Source organism: Pinus tabuliformis, chromosome 2_1 (genome assembly GCF_031772625.1).
Source record: "Pinus tabuliformis cultivar Carrire ecotype Pingquan chromosome 2_1, CPIR1, whole genome shotgun sequence".
NCBI lineage: Eukaryota > Viridiplantae > Streptophyta > Pinopsida > Pinales > Pinaceae > Pinus > Pinus tabuliformis.
The window spans coordinates 497,420,434-497,439,837 of record NC_142299.1 but is presented as its reverse complement, the minus strand read 5'-3'; the positions used below and the strand labels follow the sequence as shown (position 1 = coordinate 497,439,837).

Here is a 19,404-nt window from a genome sequence, read left to right as displayed (position 1 = left end):
TGAAAATGTTGAAAATCAAAAGAGACGAGACACAATTTCACACTAGGGAATTCCAATTTCACATCCAAAATCCTAGATGCAAATGAAGAAAATGAAGAAAACTAAGATGCAAATTTTAATCATTAGTTCAAACAAACTTTTCAGAACGATGACTAAAACACCAATTCATCTAAGCACTCAATGATCAAACAAAACCAGTTTGCAAATGACCTAATGATAAGAACAAAGGAAAATCTAAACAAATCCTTACCAATGGCACTAAAAACGAAATCAAACCAAATGGAGGCTTCAGAGAGACCACAAGACACTCAAAGACTCAAGGAAGAGCAACTGGAACAAGGCTGATCAGAGAGAAAATCAAGACAAAAGAAAAATTGTGCATGAATAGGGGCCAATGCAGGTGCAAAGGAGGCACCAGTGCTATGCAACACAGGCACAAAGAAGGCTCAACTGGGGTGCAACGCTTTGTCACAAGACCAAAGGGTGCGTTGGTCTAGGGATGCAAAGTTCCGACACAAGGATTGTAATTGAGACTCAATGAAAGGTATGTTCTTGATTGAATAAGACAGTAAAGGTCTGAAGAAGAGGTAAGACAAACACAATGGACAAAGAAACCACTAAGGGAATACACCGATCCCCAGTATGGTTGCCAATTTGTTATGCGGAATCTACGACTGTGGACAAAAGTATCTTCCCTAGGCCTGGTGGACTGACCTAGAACAACAAAAAGACAAAGGGACTAATGTTTTCCTTAAAGTAAATAGATAATGGGATGAAGCCTACCTGGAATCTGTCGTATGCTTCGCTCCTTCCTTGGCTTGAATGCTCCAATCCTAGCTCCGATCGCTATAATTAGAACCTACACAGTCATATAACACAAGCCAACGATCTACAAAATCTATGCAACATCATCTAATCACTTTATTCAATAGATCAACATGGTATTGAAATATATGAAACCATAACATCATATATAGGAAAACAAATAACTCTTTGCATTAATAGAAATGGAGTGAGTTACAACCAAAAATAGGTGTTGATCTTGTAGAAGAGCTCCTCCAAGTTGACTTGTCCTTTCCTTGTCACAAAGTGCACCTCTAATCACCCTAATGCATGGAAAGATATCTCTCACAATAGCAACATAAGGGTAGAATCACTCTCCAAAAGCCAACCCCTTGCCTATGGATGGCAATAAATATATAGGTGAAGGAGGTAGTTCATGAATTCATATCCTTATATCAGTGTTCCACGGGGACACGTGCCCTACGGTCGGGTGTGTGCACCCCTCGGACCCCACGCACCTGGGATGGGGGGGGGGATGTCTTGGGAAACGTTTCCCCACGTCCCCCTTTTGGGGAGACTAGGGGAGACGCAGGGGGGGACGTTTCCCCAGTGTGGGGGACGCCCAAACATCCCTCCTCAAAATGGGCTGTGTTCCCCCTTAAATTTGCTTGTAAACAATGATTTATGACAGGGAAAACCTAGTATTTGACCATATTCGTCTACTAATGCCATGCAATTCATGATAATGTTAAATTTTTAAAGTAAAAGTCACATTCTCCTTTATCTAACATTACCATGAAATGACTCAGGATGATTGAGAGTGGTTATGACCTCATTGAATTTCATATGGAGAAAATAGAATTTTAGATCTCAGTCAAAATCCAATAGACTTAACAGTTTTTCAGGAATTCACGATTTGATGGATTGCAATGTTTCCATTGCATTTTGTCATGTACAATGTATGGAATTAGTATTTAATCAAGAGCACCAAACCCTCTATGTACTTTAGAGAGACTTTTAGACTCATCATTCCACTGTTTTTGAGTTTTAGTTATACCAATTTACTATTCCAGTCTTGAGATTTCAGTATATATTATAGTCTATTTTTCTTAGTACTAATTATATTCTAGAATGATGAATGATGAATTTTAATTTTAAATCAATTTAGAATCTAGAATGATGAATTTAATTTTTAAATCAATGTAGATTCTAGAATGGTGAATAATGAATAATAAATATGGATCAGAGTATCTCATTATTGAATCTCGTGGTCTATGGATTAATCATGTATGTATTAGTAAGGATGATGAGTATGGATCAATGTATTTCAATTATGTATGTATCATTGTATTTATGCTTTCATTATTGAATATGAATTTGAAATATATATATATATATATATATATATATATATATATTAAAAAGGAAAAAAAACTATATACGCCGACATCTCCCCGTCCCCCCTAAATTTCCCTAAAATTTTAGGGTACTCTCACACGCTCCCCTTGTGTGTCTCCCTGCACCCGCGTCTCCCTGTCCCGGAGTCTTGGTGGAACATTGCCTTTTACCAATCTGGGCTTGAGATCCACTCGTAATGGGAAGACGAGCTCAAGGGATAAGGGATGAAAACTCCAAGGTAGGATAGGATAGGATTTGAGACTTTTATCTGAGGTAAATGGTTACAACAGATCCTAGAAGCTTCTAGAAGAGGAAGCTTCAAGATTCTTTCTCTTTTTCCCAAATTTCTAGAATTAGCGCACCCCCAACACTGAGCAACCTGCTGGTGATTAGTGTAGGTGCAAAGTAGGGAAACCTGGTAGTCAACACTGGCCAGTAAGAGACCAGGGTGCGTTGGTCCTTAAAATGACTAAAACAAGGTGTTTTCAGGCAGAAAAATAAGGGATTAGAATGAGTCATGCTTAGGGCTTTGTGTAAGGATGATAAAAAAGGGGTCAAAGGATGTTGATTGATCCAGTTGAAGACCTATTGACCAAATGTGACAAAATGGCCTATAACACTAGCATTGTCAGAATTCAGCGTGGCATATCCGAGAAACAACCAACAAACTTGCCAGAAAGTTGGTAGATGCTCAACATGCACTATGTTGAAGATATTTGATGCCATAGGGCATCTTTGTATAGTATCTCTAACCCTACTCCTTTTTATTTCATGTCATGAGATAGTTTTATTTCACGCATTTATATTATGTCTTTTATATTTTAGTTTGTTAGAGTAGATTTTTCTATTCCAGTGACATTTTCTATGTATACATGATGATTTCGATTTTGAATGGATATCTATTTGATGGACTTCTATTTTCTTGGATGCAGGATTCTGGGGTTCTCACGTCACTTCATGGAAGCAACGTGTCCCCATATGGAGCCAGATGTTGCACTCATATTTGTCAAAATTCCAAGGAAGCAAAAGTACAATTTTTTTCAACAGGATCAGATCATCTATCAACAGTCTTATGTGTCATTATAAACCCATTCTACAAGTTATGTAATGTAAATGATCCTAGTAAGACCTTGAGTGTATGTAACAACCTAGGTAAGCCTATTATTTTGGTGAAAAGTTTCATCCTAGGAGGTTTTTCGTCTCACTGACTCGTGTGTTTCTAAACACAGATGGTCAGCAAAGTTTTTCCCTCTAGCCTCACCCCAAAGCTAGGGTGGAATTCTTCGTCAAAGTCTTATGTGAGTCTTAATGTTCTAGTCGAGTTTTATGTAAAAGTGATTTGGGAATAATTTAAGCTATTTAGCTAAATTATTTTATTACAAATCACTTGGTCTACTAGATCATGTTGTGTCGCAGAATTGGGTATGTGTTTTGAGGGTTTAAGCCAAATGTGTATTCCCCCATTGAGGGTTGTAAATGTAAACATCATATGTAAATGAGAGTGGAAATAATATTAAATCCCCTCGTGTAAATTAATTAATTTTTCTGGCAAAAAATTAAATAAATCCTAAGCTGAAAAATTAATTGATTAGATTCAAATTAAATTGTCTTAGGAAATTAATTCTTCAAATGGAAAAAATTCGTGGGTCTTAAAAGAAGTAATTTTTGAAGGACCTCCACCAAGGGAATATTGTATATTTTAGGAAAATTTGGACCTTTGGACTTTGGCAGTTAAGTCAGCCAAATTTTTGAGGAAATTAGCACAAAATAATTAATTTTGAGCTAATAAAAATGGAGTTAAATGAGAAATTCGAAAATTCCTCAAAAATAAAAATTCACCGGCTAAGATTAAAAGATCCTATAGAGTTTATCAATGACAGATTATATTGACAAAGATCAAAGAAACTAGCTATTATTTTTCTACTTGGAGGATTTAGCCATAAATTAGAGAGTCATTTGAGTTTCTAGCCCACTGATTTCTGGCTAAGAAATTGCTGCTGAAGCTTTCATGTAAACTATTGTCCCGCTGGGAACTATTTTTTCTATCATAATAAAGACTTTGGGGTGCAATTCAAGGTGTTCCATGTTTATTGATTTGTGGTATGTATTGACTACAGGCTTTCCTATGTTGTGCTGAATAATGGTAAGATCTGTTTTTCATTAGATGGAGATAAAATCATGCTATTGATAGTTTTGGGCTAATCTTAGGTGATTTGATTCGCCATATGATTAACAGATTGTCTTGAGATAAATACATAGTGTTTGCAGGTACTTCAGTCCTTGGTCTCCAAGTTCACAAACTTGGGCAGGAACCATTGTTGCTTGGATCCTGAATATTTATGTGGTGGATTAAATCTTTGCTAAGACTATAGTGTGCATTGGGGTTTCTAAAGTGTTTTTAGTCATTTATCAAATAAAATAACCATAAAAATTTTATTTTAATTTTCAAAACCCTTGTATATGTGTAGATTTTGTAAATAATTTTGTAAACATAATTTGTAAATTATTTTTGCTAACCCGAGTTTTGGGGTTTTGAAATTTAAATTTTTATATTGGGTATTTTGGTTTCTATTCTAAATTTGTTTCAGGGTTGAGGAAGAAATTAACATTGGAGACCTTAGAAACCCTAGACGTCTAGTGTTTTTAGGCTATTTTTGCATGTTGCTTATTTTCAAATCGAGGAAAAAAAACCCATTTTCTGAAGGTCCTAGCCCTCACCCAACTTAAAAGCCTAGTTTTGTGGACCTATTTTGCAAGCATTAAGACAACCATAAGCCCTACAAGGGCTAGATCTCATTCCAAACAAGGGTTTCTTCAAAAGATTGACATTTTATCTCTAACTATTTGTTTTGCAGAATTTTGGGCTTAAAATGTTTGATTTGCAGGTGGCAACTTCATTGCAAAATTGTGGCAAGTTTGGGCAAGGTGATCTTCAAGGCTTTTGGCCTAGGGTTTGCTCTCTAAACCCTAGCTTCTCATTGTTTTATCACTGCTGTAATTTTCAGTTCGTGACAATGACATTATATGCCCTAAAATCACATTTAAATTGGTCAAAATAACTCAAAATTGCAAAATTTGAATTTTCCTAAATTTTGGCCAGTTGGGCATTGGTTATCTATTGTAGATCTGATTTTTTGCTTGCTGGAATTTTACTGCATAACTGAATATATCAGATCTAAACTTTTCTGAATAATTTACCTAAAGGGATCAAAATATCAAATTTTTAGTTTTGGCAATCTTTTTCCAAGTTCTGGGCATTTTTTGGCATTTGTTCAAGCATTAATAGCTCACTGGTTTTCTGATTTACTCACTACTGTAACAAGTTTTTCATATATGATATTTTCTGAATATCATTCTCTAAAAGCTCTAAAATCTTGATTTTCTCAAATTTGGTAAATTTTTCCTTTTTTTGGGCATATTGGGTACTTGTTATAGCATCATTAACTTACTGATCTGAAATACTTCATCTTTAAGTGAGCTAAATTCATAAATCTCCATCCTGCTAATCATTGGAAAATTTTCAGTTTCATATGTTTGGTAAATTCCATAATCTAAAGTGATTTTCTTGTTGTTGTCATAAGTCTAATAAGTGCTGGATTTTTCTGAAGTGTTACTGCTGATTTAGATATTTGAGATCTAACACTTGCTTGTATTGCTCTAAGTTACAGGGATTTATGAATTTTACACTTAAAACACTCATACACTTAAGCTCTAAATTTCTAATCTTGTGGTTGGTATAAGTTGCTTTGACACTTGGAATCTAATTGGCATTGTGATAAGAACATCTTGAGAAAATTTTATTGGCATTGTGTAATCGTTGGCTAATTGACAAATTGGATAATTTATTCTAAGTATCTTGTGGATTGATTCATTGACACTTTGACACTTTGTATCCTTAAGCACTTGCCTTGTATTAAGATTGTCCTCTAATTGTTGTTAAGCATTGTTGTGATAAGGAATAATCATACTTTGAGTACTTAAACAATCTTAACTCAAGTAATTTCACTCATCATCTTTGCACGAGCATTCTAGGATCTAACTTGCACTAAAAACTTACCTCCTAGCATAAGCTAGGTTGATAGACTCCTAGGGCAACCCTTTTCTGATTAGCTTGAGGGATTCAACCCTTCTTAGTGGTTAACACAGTGACCTTGCAGTCATCAGAGCCACAATCTCTGCAACGCCAAAGGCACTGGGTGTTTGGAACCAATGTTGCACGAAGCGGAAGCGTTTTTTGGAAGCGGAGACGCCGAAGCATCATTTTCCAAAAATCTAGGAAGCGAAGCGTCCGCGGAAGCGTCTGCTATATATATATATATTTTTATATTTTTTTGCATTTATACTCAAAACAAACATCCCAAATACCAAATTAATTGTAGAAGACATGAAAACATGCATATTTTTGCATAAATCAAGATAGATATAACATCCATTGTACATTAATTATCTAGAATCTAGATTCTTCTCCTCTTGTCTAGCCTTTGCCTCTACCTTGATTGTCTAGGGATATTAGTCAACATTGCCCAATTTTGATCAAACTACCTAATTCAAGACTTAAAATATGGTAGAAAAAGCTTAACATGTTTGATCGATGATTTTGACTTGATTGAAAGGTAATTTTTTGCTAAGGGCGTGCCGCGTGACAAAGGAGTTCAACAATTAATACCACCAACACTAGGGTATATATAGGGCTTGGTGCTCTTGATTAAATGCTAATCGCATACCTTCATACTTGATATAATCTAATGAAATGCCACAATCCCATTGATCCTGAATTCCTGAAAACTGTTAAGTCTGCTGAATTTTGAATAGGATATGAAATTCTATTTTCTCCATATGAAGTCCAATGAGGCTGGAACCACTCTCAAACATCCTGAGTCATTTCATGGTAATGTTAAAAATTTAAGTAAAAGGATGAAAATGAAAAATAAAGGAGAATGTCACTTTGATTTTCTTTGGGTCTCCTTCAACAATGTTAGCATGATCTCTATCTCTCTTCTTATTCTTTGGATTGTCGGGACAGTCACTCCTGTAGTGACCCTTCTTATGACATTGATAACATTCTACCTTGGACATGTCTACTTTCTTCCTTAGTCCTTTCGATTTCTTTCCTTTATGTTGAACAATGTAGGCATTTGATACTCCTTCAAGATTGGCAACTAGAGAGATCCTCAATTCTTCTTGACTGCAGGCAGTCCATAGTTCTTCAAAAGTAGGATCTTCCTTCCAACTGTTAATACTTGCAAAAAATGCACCCCAAGTAGGTGGCAATCCTAATAGAGCAGTGATTACGAGTTCTTTGTTTGGAACAATTTCATCAATGGCTAAAAGATCATCACTGATTCTTGCTATCTTCACAAAGGGGGCCATTGTATCTTCTTTAGTCATCTTTGTGGTCCTTAGCTAATTTTTCAAACTTGCTACTTGACTAGTGTTCTTAATAGTGAATAACTTTGACAAGTCTTCATACATTTCCTGAGCATGATTGATGTTGGCTATAAATGGGATAAGATTGTCCTTTATTCCTTCTACCATTAGAGTCATGGCCACCAATTCTAGTTCCCTGAATTTTACTTTGTCAACATCATTAGAGTCTTTTGTAGGCTTCTTTACTTTTCCTTTGACCAAGTCTAGAACCTTGTTCTTTTCAAGGATGAGGCCAATCCTCTTCTTCCAAGACCTGTATTTTGAGTCTCCTTCAAGTTTGTTCTCTCCCTTGATTGTGTTAGACATCTTCCTTGAATATAGTGGACTTCTTTCATGAAATAACCTTTTAGAATGGTTCCTTGATTAAGTGCCTGAGACCGCCTTTTTCTTCTTTCTTAACCAAAGCTTAGATACCATGTTAGAAAATCAGAAAGGCATAAATATTTTCTTATAGTTGATAATTACTTGTGATGTTCTTGACTTCTTATTAAGTTTTCTTTATATCTTCTTTCTTTAGTTCATCAAGCAATTACCAAAGCGAAAGCACATAAAACAATGGATACTAGATATAGGCGCAATTACCAAAGCGAAAGCACATAAAACAATGGATACTAGATATAGGCATTATGCTAGGGAAAAACCGCCCTCGAGGGTAAAACCCAGTTAAAATTCTCTTCCTTTCAATAGTATTCTTTGAGACTCTTCACCCTAGACAAAGACCAAAGCTTCCCTCCACACCAAGTTAGCCTCCCAGATCTTCGACCTCTCTTCCAACAACTTTGAGTATGTAGCAGCTTTCGACATCAGCAAAAACTTGGAAGACTTCGATCTCCCAAACTAGGGCACAAAACAAAGAGAGAGAGGCACCAAAATTTCGTTTTCCTTCTTCTCCTTAAACTCCACCTAACTTGCACTTCCTTCCCCTTCTTCTTCTACTTCTCACTTCTTTTGGCTTCAAGAGATATTGAACTTTCTTGTGAGAGAGTGTGCTCCAAATGAAATCAACTTGCTTCTATTTATAGGCTTCAAGGGAGGTCGAATTGATGTTCTTAGGCCAACTTGATCTCTTCTAGGCTGACTTGATGTGGAGGATATATAAATTATATTTGACTCAATACTTAACCTTTTTACTGTTGAAGAATCTAGGGCATGGAGAATTAGTGAGATTCTTCTTGACATGATAACAATATGTGAAGTGTTTTTACAATTTATCTTAGCTTGATCTTCTTTTCATTATTAGTGTGTGTGTTTACTTCATCAAACTGCTACCAAAACAAAAAGGCAAGAACATAAGATATATGACTTTTTGCCAGGGCCAAAGCCTCTCCCTCTTGGAGAGGAAAACCCGCACAAAATTCTTTTTATAGAGATTCCAATTGACGAATACCAAGACCATGACCCTTGACCTGCTATGCCACTCCAAGACCAAGACACCAATCCCTTTCTCTGTCACTGCTGAGATCATCATCATCACTGCTGTGTGAAGGCTGCTCCTTCAACTAGGTCACTGTTGCACCATGACTGCTCCATTGAGATCTTCATCACTGCTGCAACTTTCATCGAGATTATAACCTTCAATAACAAGGTTATGGCTGTGATAGGATCATGAGTGTTCCTTAATGTAAGTTGATATAAGGTGTGTTACTATTGGATCCTTCTATTATCATTATGTTGAGACCATGATGATCCTTGTCACTCCTCATTATGCTGAAACTGTAATCCTTGTCACTACTCATTACGCTGAGACTGCTATAGAGATACCATTCAGATCCTCTTCATCATTAGTATGTCGAGATTGTAGCAGTTCTTAGAGAGTATTCCGAGGTTGCTTAGAGATAGATCCGAACCCTTTTACTTGTTACAATCATGCCGAGACTGTATCACTATGACCCTTCTCCTCACAACGATGCCTGGACTGTGACTGTGTTTGAGGTAGTGGCCATCAAGTATGTGATTGCGTATGGAATGAGTGCCGAGATTGTGATAGTCATAGTCATTACCGTTCCTTCTCATTATGCCGAGACTACAGAGATATATATGCCAGGGTTTCACTGTCATTATCACCAAGACTGCAGCTTACTATGCCATCTGAAGTGCAGGGGTATGTCCTCTTGTTGTGCGGATCTCTACTCCTATTACCCATCCGAAATTTTAGAGAGAAATGCGAGTTCTTTCTCTGCCTTTTTGCAGATACCTTGATGAGGTATTTATAGTGGTTTGTCTCCATATTTGAGCCGACTTCAACAAGTGAACCGACATGTCCTTTTATTGAGCCAACATGATTGCCATTTAGCTATTTAATTCAATTTTTGAGGCCGACATGATGTTCTCCTTATTGTTTTACTTGCAGACTTCTTTGTGCTTGTAGCTGGAGGATTGTGCTTGGTCTTGGAGGGCTGCTCTAGGCTAGAATACATTTTACATAGGCTCATGAAGAGCTTCTTCATACATGATTTGACTCTTTGACATATTAATAAATCCTAAAGACATCAAGAAGAAGTCTTTTGACCTAATGACACTTCTTGCTCATGAAACCCATGTAGCAAGGCATACAAAAATAATTTATTCTCTTTTATTACATCATTTACAAAGATCATGTCATTATGAAGACCGAACCTAGTTACACTATCTTTAACACTCCCTCTTAACTAGGGAGGTATTCATAATAGTACTTGGTCATTCTCAATCTGAAGAATTTCTCATAAGAAGAACCGGATTTGCAATCCATCTGTTATAGCATCATTTCAACCAACGTTGTTTTCATTTAGCAAGGCCTTGACTAACAGCTCTATCTCTCACTCAGATCAGAGCACACAATGTTGGCGAGACCAATGACTGATAGGCACGCTTGTTGAAGAAAGTGTAACTAGGTTCGGTCTTCATAATGACATGATCTTTGTATTTGATGTAGTAAAAGATAATAAATTATTTTTGTAATCTTGCTGCATGGGTTTCATGAGAAAGAAGTGTTACTAGGTAAAAGACTTCTTCTTGATGTCTTTAGGATTTATTTCTATGTCAAAGAATCATGTCATGAGTCCATGTAAATGTATACAAGTCTTCAACAAGTGTAGCAGCCCTCCAAGACCAAGATCAATGCCTCAAGAACAAGCACAAGAAGTCTACAAGCGAAAACAACCAAGGAAGTTCATGTCGGCTCAAAATATGAATTAAATACATAAATGAAAGTGATGTCGGCTTGGGAAAAGAGACACATGGTTCACAAGTATATGTCGGCTTGAATATATGCACACAACCACTATAAATACCCTGTTGGGTATCCGCAAATGTGCAAGAGAGAGAATCCACATATAACTCTGTAATCTTCATGAATGAAGCCGCAACCAAGGTGAATGGAGCCGCAGTCAAGGTGAATGAAATCACAGTCATGGGTAAGAGGAGCCACAGTAATTCGCAGTCAATGAGTAAGGGAGCCGCAGTCAAGACGAGACAGAATTCTCATATCCGAAAACAGAAGGAGATCCACAATAAGGTCTCACTACACCTCGGCTAGGGTTTTAGGTGCAGCCTTGACCAGATCTCAGAAAGATAACAAAACGCAACATTGATTTATGTTCTGGGTAAAATATTCATCTCGGCATACCTGTGATCTAAAGGTGGAGTCCTCGTATGCATGGAGCAGACAAGTCTGTGTGTTAGCGTGAAATCTGGGTAATCAAATATGGAAGTGATGTTTATGCTTCACTCTTGACATACATATCTCGGATTACCTAAAGCCTCAATGATGATCTCAATGACATAGAGAGCAGTGCGATCATCCTCGGTGGTGCATATCTCAAAAAAAGGAAGGACAATGATTATCTGTTGCTATCTGAATCCTACTCTAGCCCTAAATAGTCTCGGCATGACTGTGACAGAATCTTGGATATACCACAAAGAGATTCAGATCTGTATATATATGTCTTAGTGCTTCTACTTCAGTACATAGTCTTGCATAACCATATCAGATCTCAGTGCAATGATAAATCTAGTTACCGTCTCAATGAAAAACGAAGATACTAGCTTAGTCTCACGTTGGATAATTTCAATCTCAGTATAATGAGGAGCAGGATCACAGTATCATAGTCAGAGCAGTGTCAAGGTCTTGGTATCTCACCATGATGATGGAAAGATCTTATCAAGTTATCTCAATCTATATTCATAATGCTACTTCAGTTATGGTCTTGTTCTCATGGATCTTGATGAAGGCTACAACAGTGATGAAGATCTTAATGGAGCAATCATGGTGTAGCAGTGACCTAGTTGGAGGAGCAACAAGATGATGATCTCTGCAATGATTGAGGAAGAGGATCGATGGCTTGGTCTTGGAGAGGCAGATTGTGTCAAGGGTCATGGTCTTGGTATTCATCAATAAAATCCCTATAAGAGGAATTTATGCATGGGTTTTCCTCTCTAAGAGGGAGAGGTTTTGGCCCTGGCAGAGAGCCAAACATTTGCGTTCTTGTCTCTTTTTGTTTTGGTAGCAGTTTGATGAAGTAAACACATTCTAATAATGAATAAGAATACTAAGCTAAGATAAATTGTATAAATGCTTCACAAATTGTTATCATGTCAAATAAGAATCACCTTAATATGCATGCCCTAAGATTCTTCAACATCTCTTAGGGTCATACCCATCTGGGTGTTCTCCGAGTATGCCCTACTAGGACTATTCTCATCTTGGGTTCCCAGCCCTCAAGAATATTTGTCCTCTTGCCCACTCTTGTCTTGGGTGCCCTACCACATCCTCAAAGACTGTCAGATGCCAGATGATTACACAATCCTCCATTCTTTCTTCCAAACTGAAGACAAGAATGTCGTGTCTAACTCTCCCTCTTAACCAAGGATGAGCTCCAAGTTTCTCTTCACTCAAAAACTTACTCGAGTTCCTTTACTCATAGGAACCTCCCAGAGCTCCCTCTTAAACAGGGACTCTATCATCAGTACTTTATAGGGTCTTCTAGTTGACTGATGATCCAAGACCTCGATGTCATCAATTTCTTCATATGTAGGGTTCAACCATCCATCACTTTCCTTCATCATGTCATTCCTTCTTTCTCGGAAAGTATCCTCCTTGGCTTTACATCTGGGGCTTCCTTCATAGGGCCATCTATCTTCACTTTTCCTTCAACGATGATTGCTCTAGATCACAAGGTACATAGTTGTGACATCCTTCACAACTCTCCTTACCTTTTTCCTGCACACATACCTAGACTTTCTCCAAGAGGTCAGAAACCAAAAACAAATCACATATTACCTTTTTGGTGATGGCCTTTTCTAGTGACATCTTCTTGTAGGTATCAACACCCTGCATTCATGTTGACACATCTCCCAAAGATATCTGTTGTCAAGGGTCTTCATCTTTTCAGACTTCCATCAGAGTCTTCATATCTTTTCGGGAGAATTCCTAGTCAAATCTTCTTGATCCTTTGGATGTTGATTGTCTTCATCATGGTTGCATATTTTACGATCTCTTCCATCCTCACACCTTCCATTCCTAGGAGTTTTCAATTAGAATTTCTTTAATTGTAGTCAACCACCTCATAAGACATATTATGTTGATTTCATATAGAGAGACTTAAGTCTTCCTGCATCCTTTCAAAGGAGGAGATCCTTTTTCTCTTGATCATGCTTGATCCATGTTACCTGCAACCATATGACATGACATTACAATATTAAACACAAGCATACATACCTCATTTTTACCTTTAGATTATATAGGCTTCTTCCAACAACTTCCTTGATTGAAAAGATCTTCAATCCCTTGATCTGCTTCATTTCTCACACCATCATCTCATGAATTCCATAAGTTGGATTTCCTGATGAACCACTTGCTACCTCTCTAGATTAGTGAATCCTCCGTTGAGGTTTCCATCAGAGAATCTTAGGGATCTTGCATATCCCCATCTGGAAAATGTTTCCCTTTTTACTTGATGTATGATGAGCCTTGTCCTGGATGACTTCTTCCTTTCCTTTAATAACCAATGATGTTCCCAAGAGCTATATCCTTCATGTTCGACTGCCATGGATTTTGTCCTTCATGATTCCCATGGTGATATCACGAGCTCTTGATTCTAATGATGCCATGATGCATCTTATTATCATGATCATATCTGCGGAAGATTTGGAGCTTATGATAGGACCCTTTTATGAGGGACACCATCTCACTCAATTCTGTTACTCCCTCTTTCCTTGGCCCTTTTCTTCAGCTTCCTCCCTCCGTCCGGCGATATGAGCTTTTTTTCATAATCTTCCCATAACATTCAATCTTAGCTACACTATTCTGTCTCGTTTGAGGACCAAACTTCCCTTTCCTTTCTGCATATGTTTAAGTCCTTTAGCCTTCAACACTTTTGTCCACAACTTGTCCTTTTGCCATCTCGCATAGATACCACAAGTTGTTAAATGAGGAAACTTCCTTGTCCCAAGGACACTTGCCCTCTTGCTTATTAAGAGCATAGATGATTATCTTCTTATCATCTTTCTCAGATCCCCAATTGAGATCTCATGAAGATATTTCTTCATTCTTTGATACCTTCTTCATTTCATTTCATGTATCTCTTTTATGTCTCCTTTCTTGCTACATAGGAAGGAGAGAACCTTAAGAGTTCTTATGAATTCAAAGGAGACCTTGATATGTTCACTGACTTCTCTTCTCCATAAGGATTGTGACAATCCTTCTTATTTCATGCAAGAACCTTTGATGACCCATCTAACCTATAGATGTTCTTGCAATCATGAAGTCATTTTGCCAAAAATGATTAATGAAAACACTTACTTGAGATGTGAAGATGAAATCTTCACCTTGATCATGTTGGCAGTAGTTGGAGCAGATGTATTGATGCTTCCTCCGACTGAGATCCTTGATAGGAAGATTCCCTTCGTTGCCTTCGAGCTATCTTGATTTATATATCCAACAAACTGCTGGTATAATTGGGCTACATAAGGAACCTTGTAGTATGCAACATCGACTGGAGGTTGCTTGCCATGATATATAGAGACCCATCAGTTAGTGTTATTATGGCTGTGTGTCAACGAACACCTTTATTTTATGTTGAGTACTGTCCATACAAACTATGACTGAGGTATAGTGAGACCCATTACTGAGCACTATGCTGTAGATGATCTGCTTCTATATGCCCTTGAGTATGTATCATCAAGCTTTCGGGAATACGAGCTGTCAAGACTGTTCTCTTTATAGAAGGGATTCAATCACTGGTATGTTGAGATCATGCCATTGTGAGATGATTGAGATTACTATAGACTGAAACTGTGGGTAGTTGCAGACTGTTGTTGTAGACTGATTCTTCAGTTTAGATCTTGATCCCTTTCTTTTGATAACCTTCACCTTGCTTTGACTTATGAAACTTCGCTCTAATACCATGTTGAAGAATCTAGGGCATGGAGAATTAGTGAGATTCTTCTTGACATGATAACAATTTGTGAAGTGTTTTTACAATTTATCTTAGCTTGATCTTCTTTTCATTATTAGTGTGTGTGTTTACTTCATCAAACTGCTACCAAAACAAAGAGACAAGAACATAAGATATTTGGCTTTCTGCCAGGGCCGAAGTCTCTCCCTCTTGGAGAGGAAAACCCGCACAAAATTCTTCTTATAGAGATTTCAATTGATGAATACCAAGACTATGACCCTTGACCGACTATGCTACTCCAAGACCAAGACACCAATCCCTTTCTGTCACGGTTGAGATCATCATCATCACTGCTGTGTTAAGACTGCTCCTTCAGCTAGGTCACTGCTGCACTATGACTGCTCCATTGAGATCTTCATCACTGCTGCAACCTTCATTGAGATTATAACCTTCAATAACAAGGTTATGACTGTCGTAGGATCATGACTGTTCCTTAATGTAAGTCGATAAAGGTGTGTTACTATTGGATCCTTCTATTATCATTATGTTGAGACCATGATGATCCTTGTGACTCCTTCTCATTATGCTGAAACTGTAATCCTTGTCACTGCTCCTCATTATGCTGAGATTGTTACAGAGATACCATTCAGATCCTCTTCATCATTGGTATGCTGAGACTGTAGCAGTGCTTAGAGAGTATGCCGAGGTTGCTTAGAGACATATCCGAACCCTTTTACTCGTTACAATCATGCCGAGACTGTATCACTATGACCCTTCTCCTCACAATGATGCTTGGACTGTGACTGTGTTTGAGGTAGTGGCCATCAAGTATGTGACTGCGTATGGAATGAGTGCCGAGACGGTGATAGTCACAGTCATTACTGTTCCTTCTCATTATGCCAAGACTATAGAGATATATATGCAAGGGTTTTACTGTCATTATCACCAAGACTGCAGCTTACTGTGCCATTCGAAGTGCAAGGGTATGTCCTCCTGTAGTGTGGATCTCTGCTCCTATTACCCATCTGAAACTTCAGAGAGAAATGCGATTTCTTTCTCTGCCTTTTTGTGGATACCTTGACGAGGTATTTATAGTGGTTTGTCTCCATATTTGAGCCGACTTCAACAAGTGAACCGACATGTCCTTTTATTGAGTCGACGTGATTGCCATTTAACTATTTAATTCAATTTTTGAGGCCGACATGATGTTCTCCTTATTATTTTACTTGCAGACTTCTTTGTGCTTATAGCTGGAGGATTGTGCTTGGTCTTGGAGGGCTGCTTTAGGCTAGAATACATTTTACATAGGCTCATGAAGAGCTCCTTCATACAGTGTTGATAATATCGCCGATATTTCGGCGATATTCGTAAATATCGCGCTATTTTATGTGAAACGAGATATCGGCCGGAAAATAGCGCGATATTTTCCGATTTTGAAAATCTCGCGATAAATACGATATTTCGGCGATATTTTCCCAAATATCGCGCGACGATCCTAAATATCGCGGATGGGGTTAAAAAAATTTACGCCGGGCTGTATAAATGAATTTTTTCGCTATCTGTTTAGTCATTTTGCTGCGAAGGAGGCCCGAGGGTTTGAGGGTGCTGTTGTTTTCCATTGGGGCGCTGAAACGGTGCTGTCGTTTTCGTTTGAGGGGCGCTGGAAGGTTGCTGCCAACGACGGTTTTCCATTGGGGCGCTGTCCACTGATACAGGTACCTTACAGTTACAATATATGCCTTCAAAAGTTCAATATATGCCTTATACACAACAGTGAAGAATAATGTATGCTGGAAATGATACTTGTGATGACTGTAACCGTGTATGATAGAGTAACCCTTTGACATGACAATAACCTTGTTCTATGACAGCGATCTTTTATATGGCAGTCAGTTTGCATGACTGTGATTTATATATCTCTGATTTTGATGCAAGAATAGCACAACGGTAACTTGGAGGCTTGACTGGGTTCTATACAGAACAATCATTTTTGATATGGCTGTAACTATAATATGGCAATGAACTTGGTATAACAGTGATCTCCGATATGACAAGTAACCTTGATATGGCAGCGACATTGATATGGTAGTATATAATAGACACAAATACAACCTTGAGAATATACTGAGTCACTGACCGTAGGGAATACAGCTGTGCTGTTGGATATTTGTAGATTAGGTATAAGACTCAATACTCCATTTTATATCTTGTTCTCCAAAATTCCTTACGACAGAAGCCTCAAGAATCTGGTGCTCCAGCAATTTCCTGTAGCTGAAAAGGATCTGCTACTTGATGTTGATGGCATTGGTTTTGATTGCAGGATGGTCTCCAAATGCCTCTTTAACAGTGTTCAATTGTTGGTGGATCTTCCTCAAACCTGCCCTTAATTTCTTGCACTCCCAGCTCTGACCCCAACCCTACATAAGGAATGCCGTCTTCACTATTAATCCACTTCCCTTTGTCATCATAATGTTGCCTTTAATACTGAGATTCCAAGCCAGAGGCATGCATGTCCTGCATCTTCCACTCGATTATCCAAATAGCCAACAACTTTCCAATCCCTTCAGTTCTTCAATAGCCGACAACTTTCCAATCCCTTCAGTTCTTCAATAGCCAAGATATTGTTTCCCTTTAATTTCTAAGTGTTTGATTGAAGTTGATTGAAAATCTGTCCAGTTCAATTATTCTATTTCTATTTATGCGGTGGCTCAATGGAAAGAGATCAAAGCACACCATAATGACTTGCTGTTTGTCCTGAATTGTAGAGGTCTGCACCTATGATTTTCTGGCATATACATCAAACTTCAAAGTAACCAACATCAAAGTAATAGATGCTGTATAGGTTAGGATATACAACATTTAATATTTATTACTCTGCTGCAGGGTGCATGATGTTTATAACTTTATCCTTGCTTGTGATTGTTATTGTTTTGTTTGAGTCCTTGAATGGACAATTATCACTATCAGGGATCAGCAGGATATGTGATGTTATTTTGTTTGAGTCCTTGATTGGACAATTATCAGGGATCAGCAGGATTTGGTATCGCCTTTGAAGTTTGATGTATCATTTCTATTTGACATCATATATATCAATGCCTTCTTCATATTTATGTGCCAATGTGTTTAGTTCATGTTGTTATTGCTTTATATGTTTAGAAATCTGAAAAAAATGAATATATTATGCATTTTTTATGCTTGCCGATATTTGCCGATATTTTGCCGATATTTTCGCCGATATTTCCGATAAGATATTTTCCGGACCCTCGCCGATATTTTCCCGATACCGATATTATCAACACTGCCTTCATACATGATTTGACTCTTTGACATATTAATAAATCCTAAAGACATCAAAAAGAAGTCTTTTGACCTAATGGCACTTCTTGCTCATGAAACCCATGTAGCAAGGCATACAAAAATAATTTATTCTCTTTTATTACATCATTTACAAAGATCATGTCATTATGAAGATCAAACCTAGTTACACTTTCTTCAACATTTACATTATTCAAAAGCCCAAGAAGGGTCTCTTTAAAAGTACAATGACTCTATTGACTCAGAATAAATCCTAGAAGTCCTCAATGGGGACTTCAACCTAAAACATAGTGACCCAAGCATGAAACCCATGCTTTAATAAGTCACAATAATAATAAAAATTCTTTTCTTTTTTTCTTTTGATAAGTACATTACAAGATGTCTCAAATACATTTAGTGAAGACCGAACCTAGTTACATTTTTCAACAACCTTCGACATGGATATATTACATAAGAAAGGGAAGGACAATGTAGTAGTTGATGCTTTGTCCAGAAAAGGTGAAGAATCGTCATTACTAGCAATTTTAGTTGCTATCCCAGAATGGCTTAATGAAATTCAAAGTGAGTATGCAAAAGATCTAGAAACAAGTGCTATAATCAATAACCTTACTCAGAATTCAAGGTTTGAGTGGAAAAACAAAATTCTGTGGTACAAGGGGAGAATATACCTATGTCCAAATTCTAAATTTAATGCCAAAGTTCTCAAAGAGTCCTATGACTCACTGTCAGCTGAACATGTAGGGTTCTTAAAACCTACTATATGCACATCAATCTTTTTTCTGGAAAGGAATGAATAATGACATTCAAAAATATGTAGCAGAATGCAATACATGCCAGAGAAATAAAAATGAGAACATTAGGACACTCGGATTGCTCCATAACTTAAACATTCCAAAACAGAAATGGGAGGAAATATCAATGGACTTTATCGAAGGGTTACCTGTGTCTAATGGCAAGGACAAAATTCTCGTAGTAGTCAACAAACTCACCAAGTATGCACACTTCATTGGAATGAAGAGATCAGATTCAGCAAAAGAGATCGTTGAGATATTTTGCAAGAATATCTACAAATTACATGGATTTCCCAAGGTCATTGCTAGTGATGGAG

The 19,404-nt window shown here is 37.4% G+C and overlaps 1 protein-coding gene across 2 annotated transcripts in view; it reads left to right on the top strand.

Moving 5' to 3' along the window:
* LOC149201111 (uncharacterized) overlaps positions 1 to 19,404 on the top strand; it is a 144,531-nt gene that overhangs the window by 120,237 nt on the left and 4,890 nt on the right. Inside the window, exon 3 of one of the 2 annotated variants that reach the window (XM_089402872.1) lies at positions 5,037 to 5,132. The exons of the other annotated variant lie outside the window; for it this stretch is intronic. Coding sequence (XP_089258998.1) covers positions 5,037 to 5,132 — 96 coding nt within the window. The remainder of the gene's footprint in view (positions 1 to 5,036; positions 5,133 to 19,404) is intronic. 2 annotated transcript variants of the gene reach the window in all.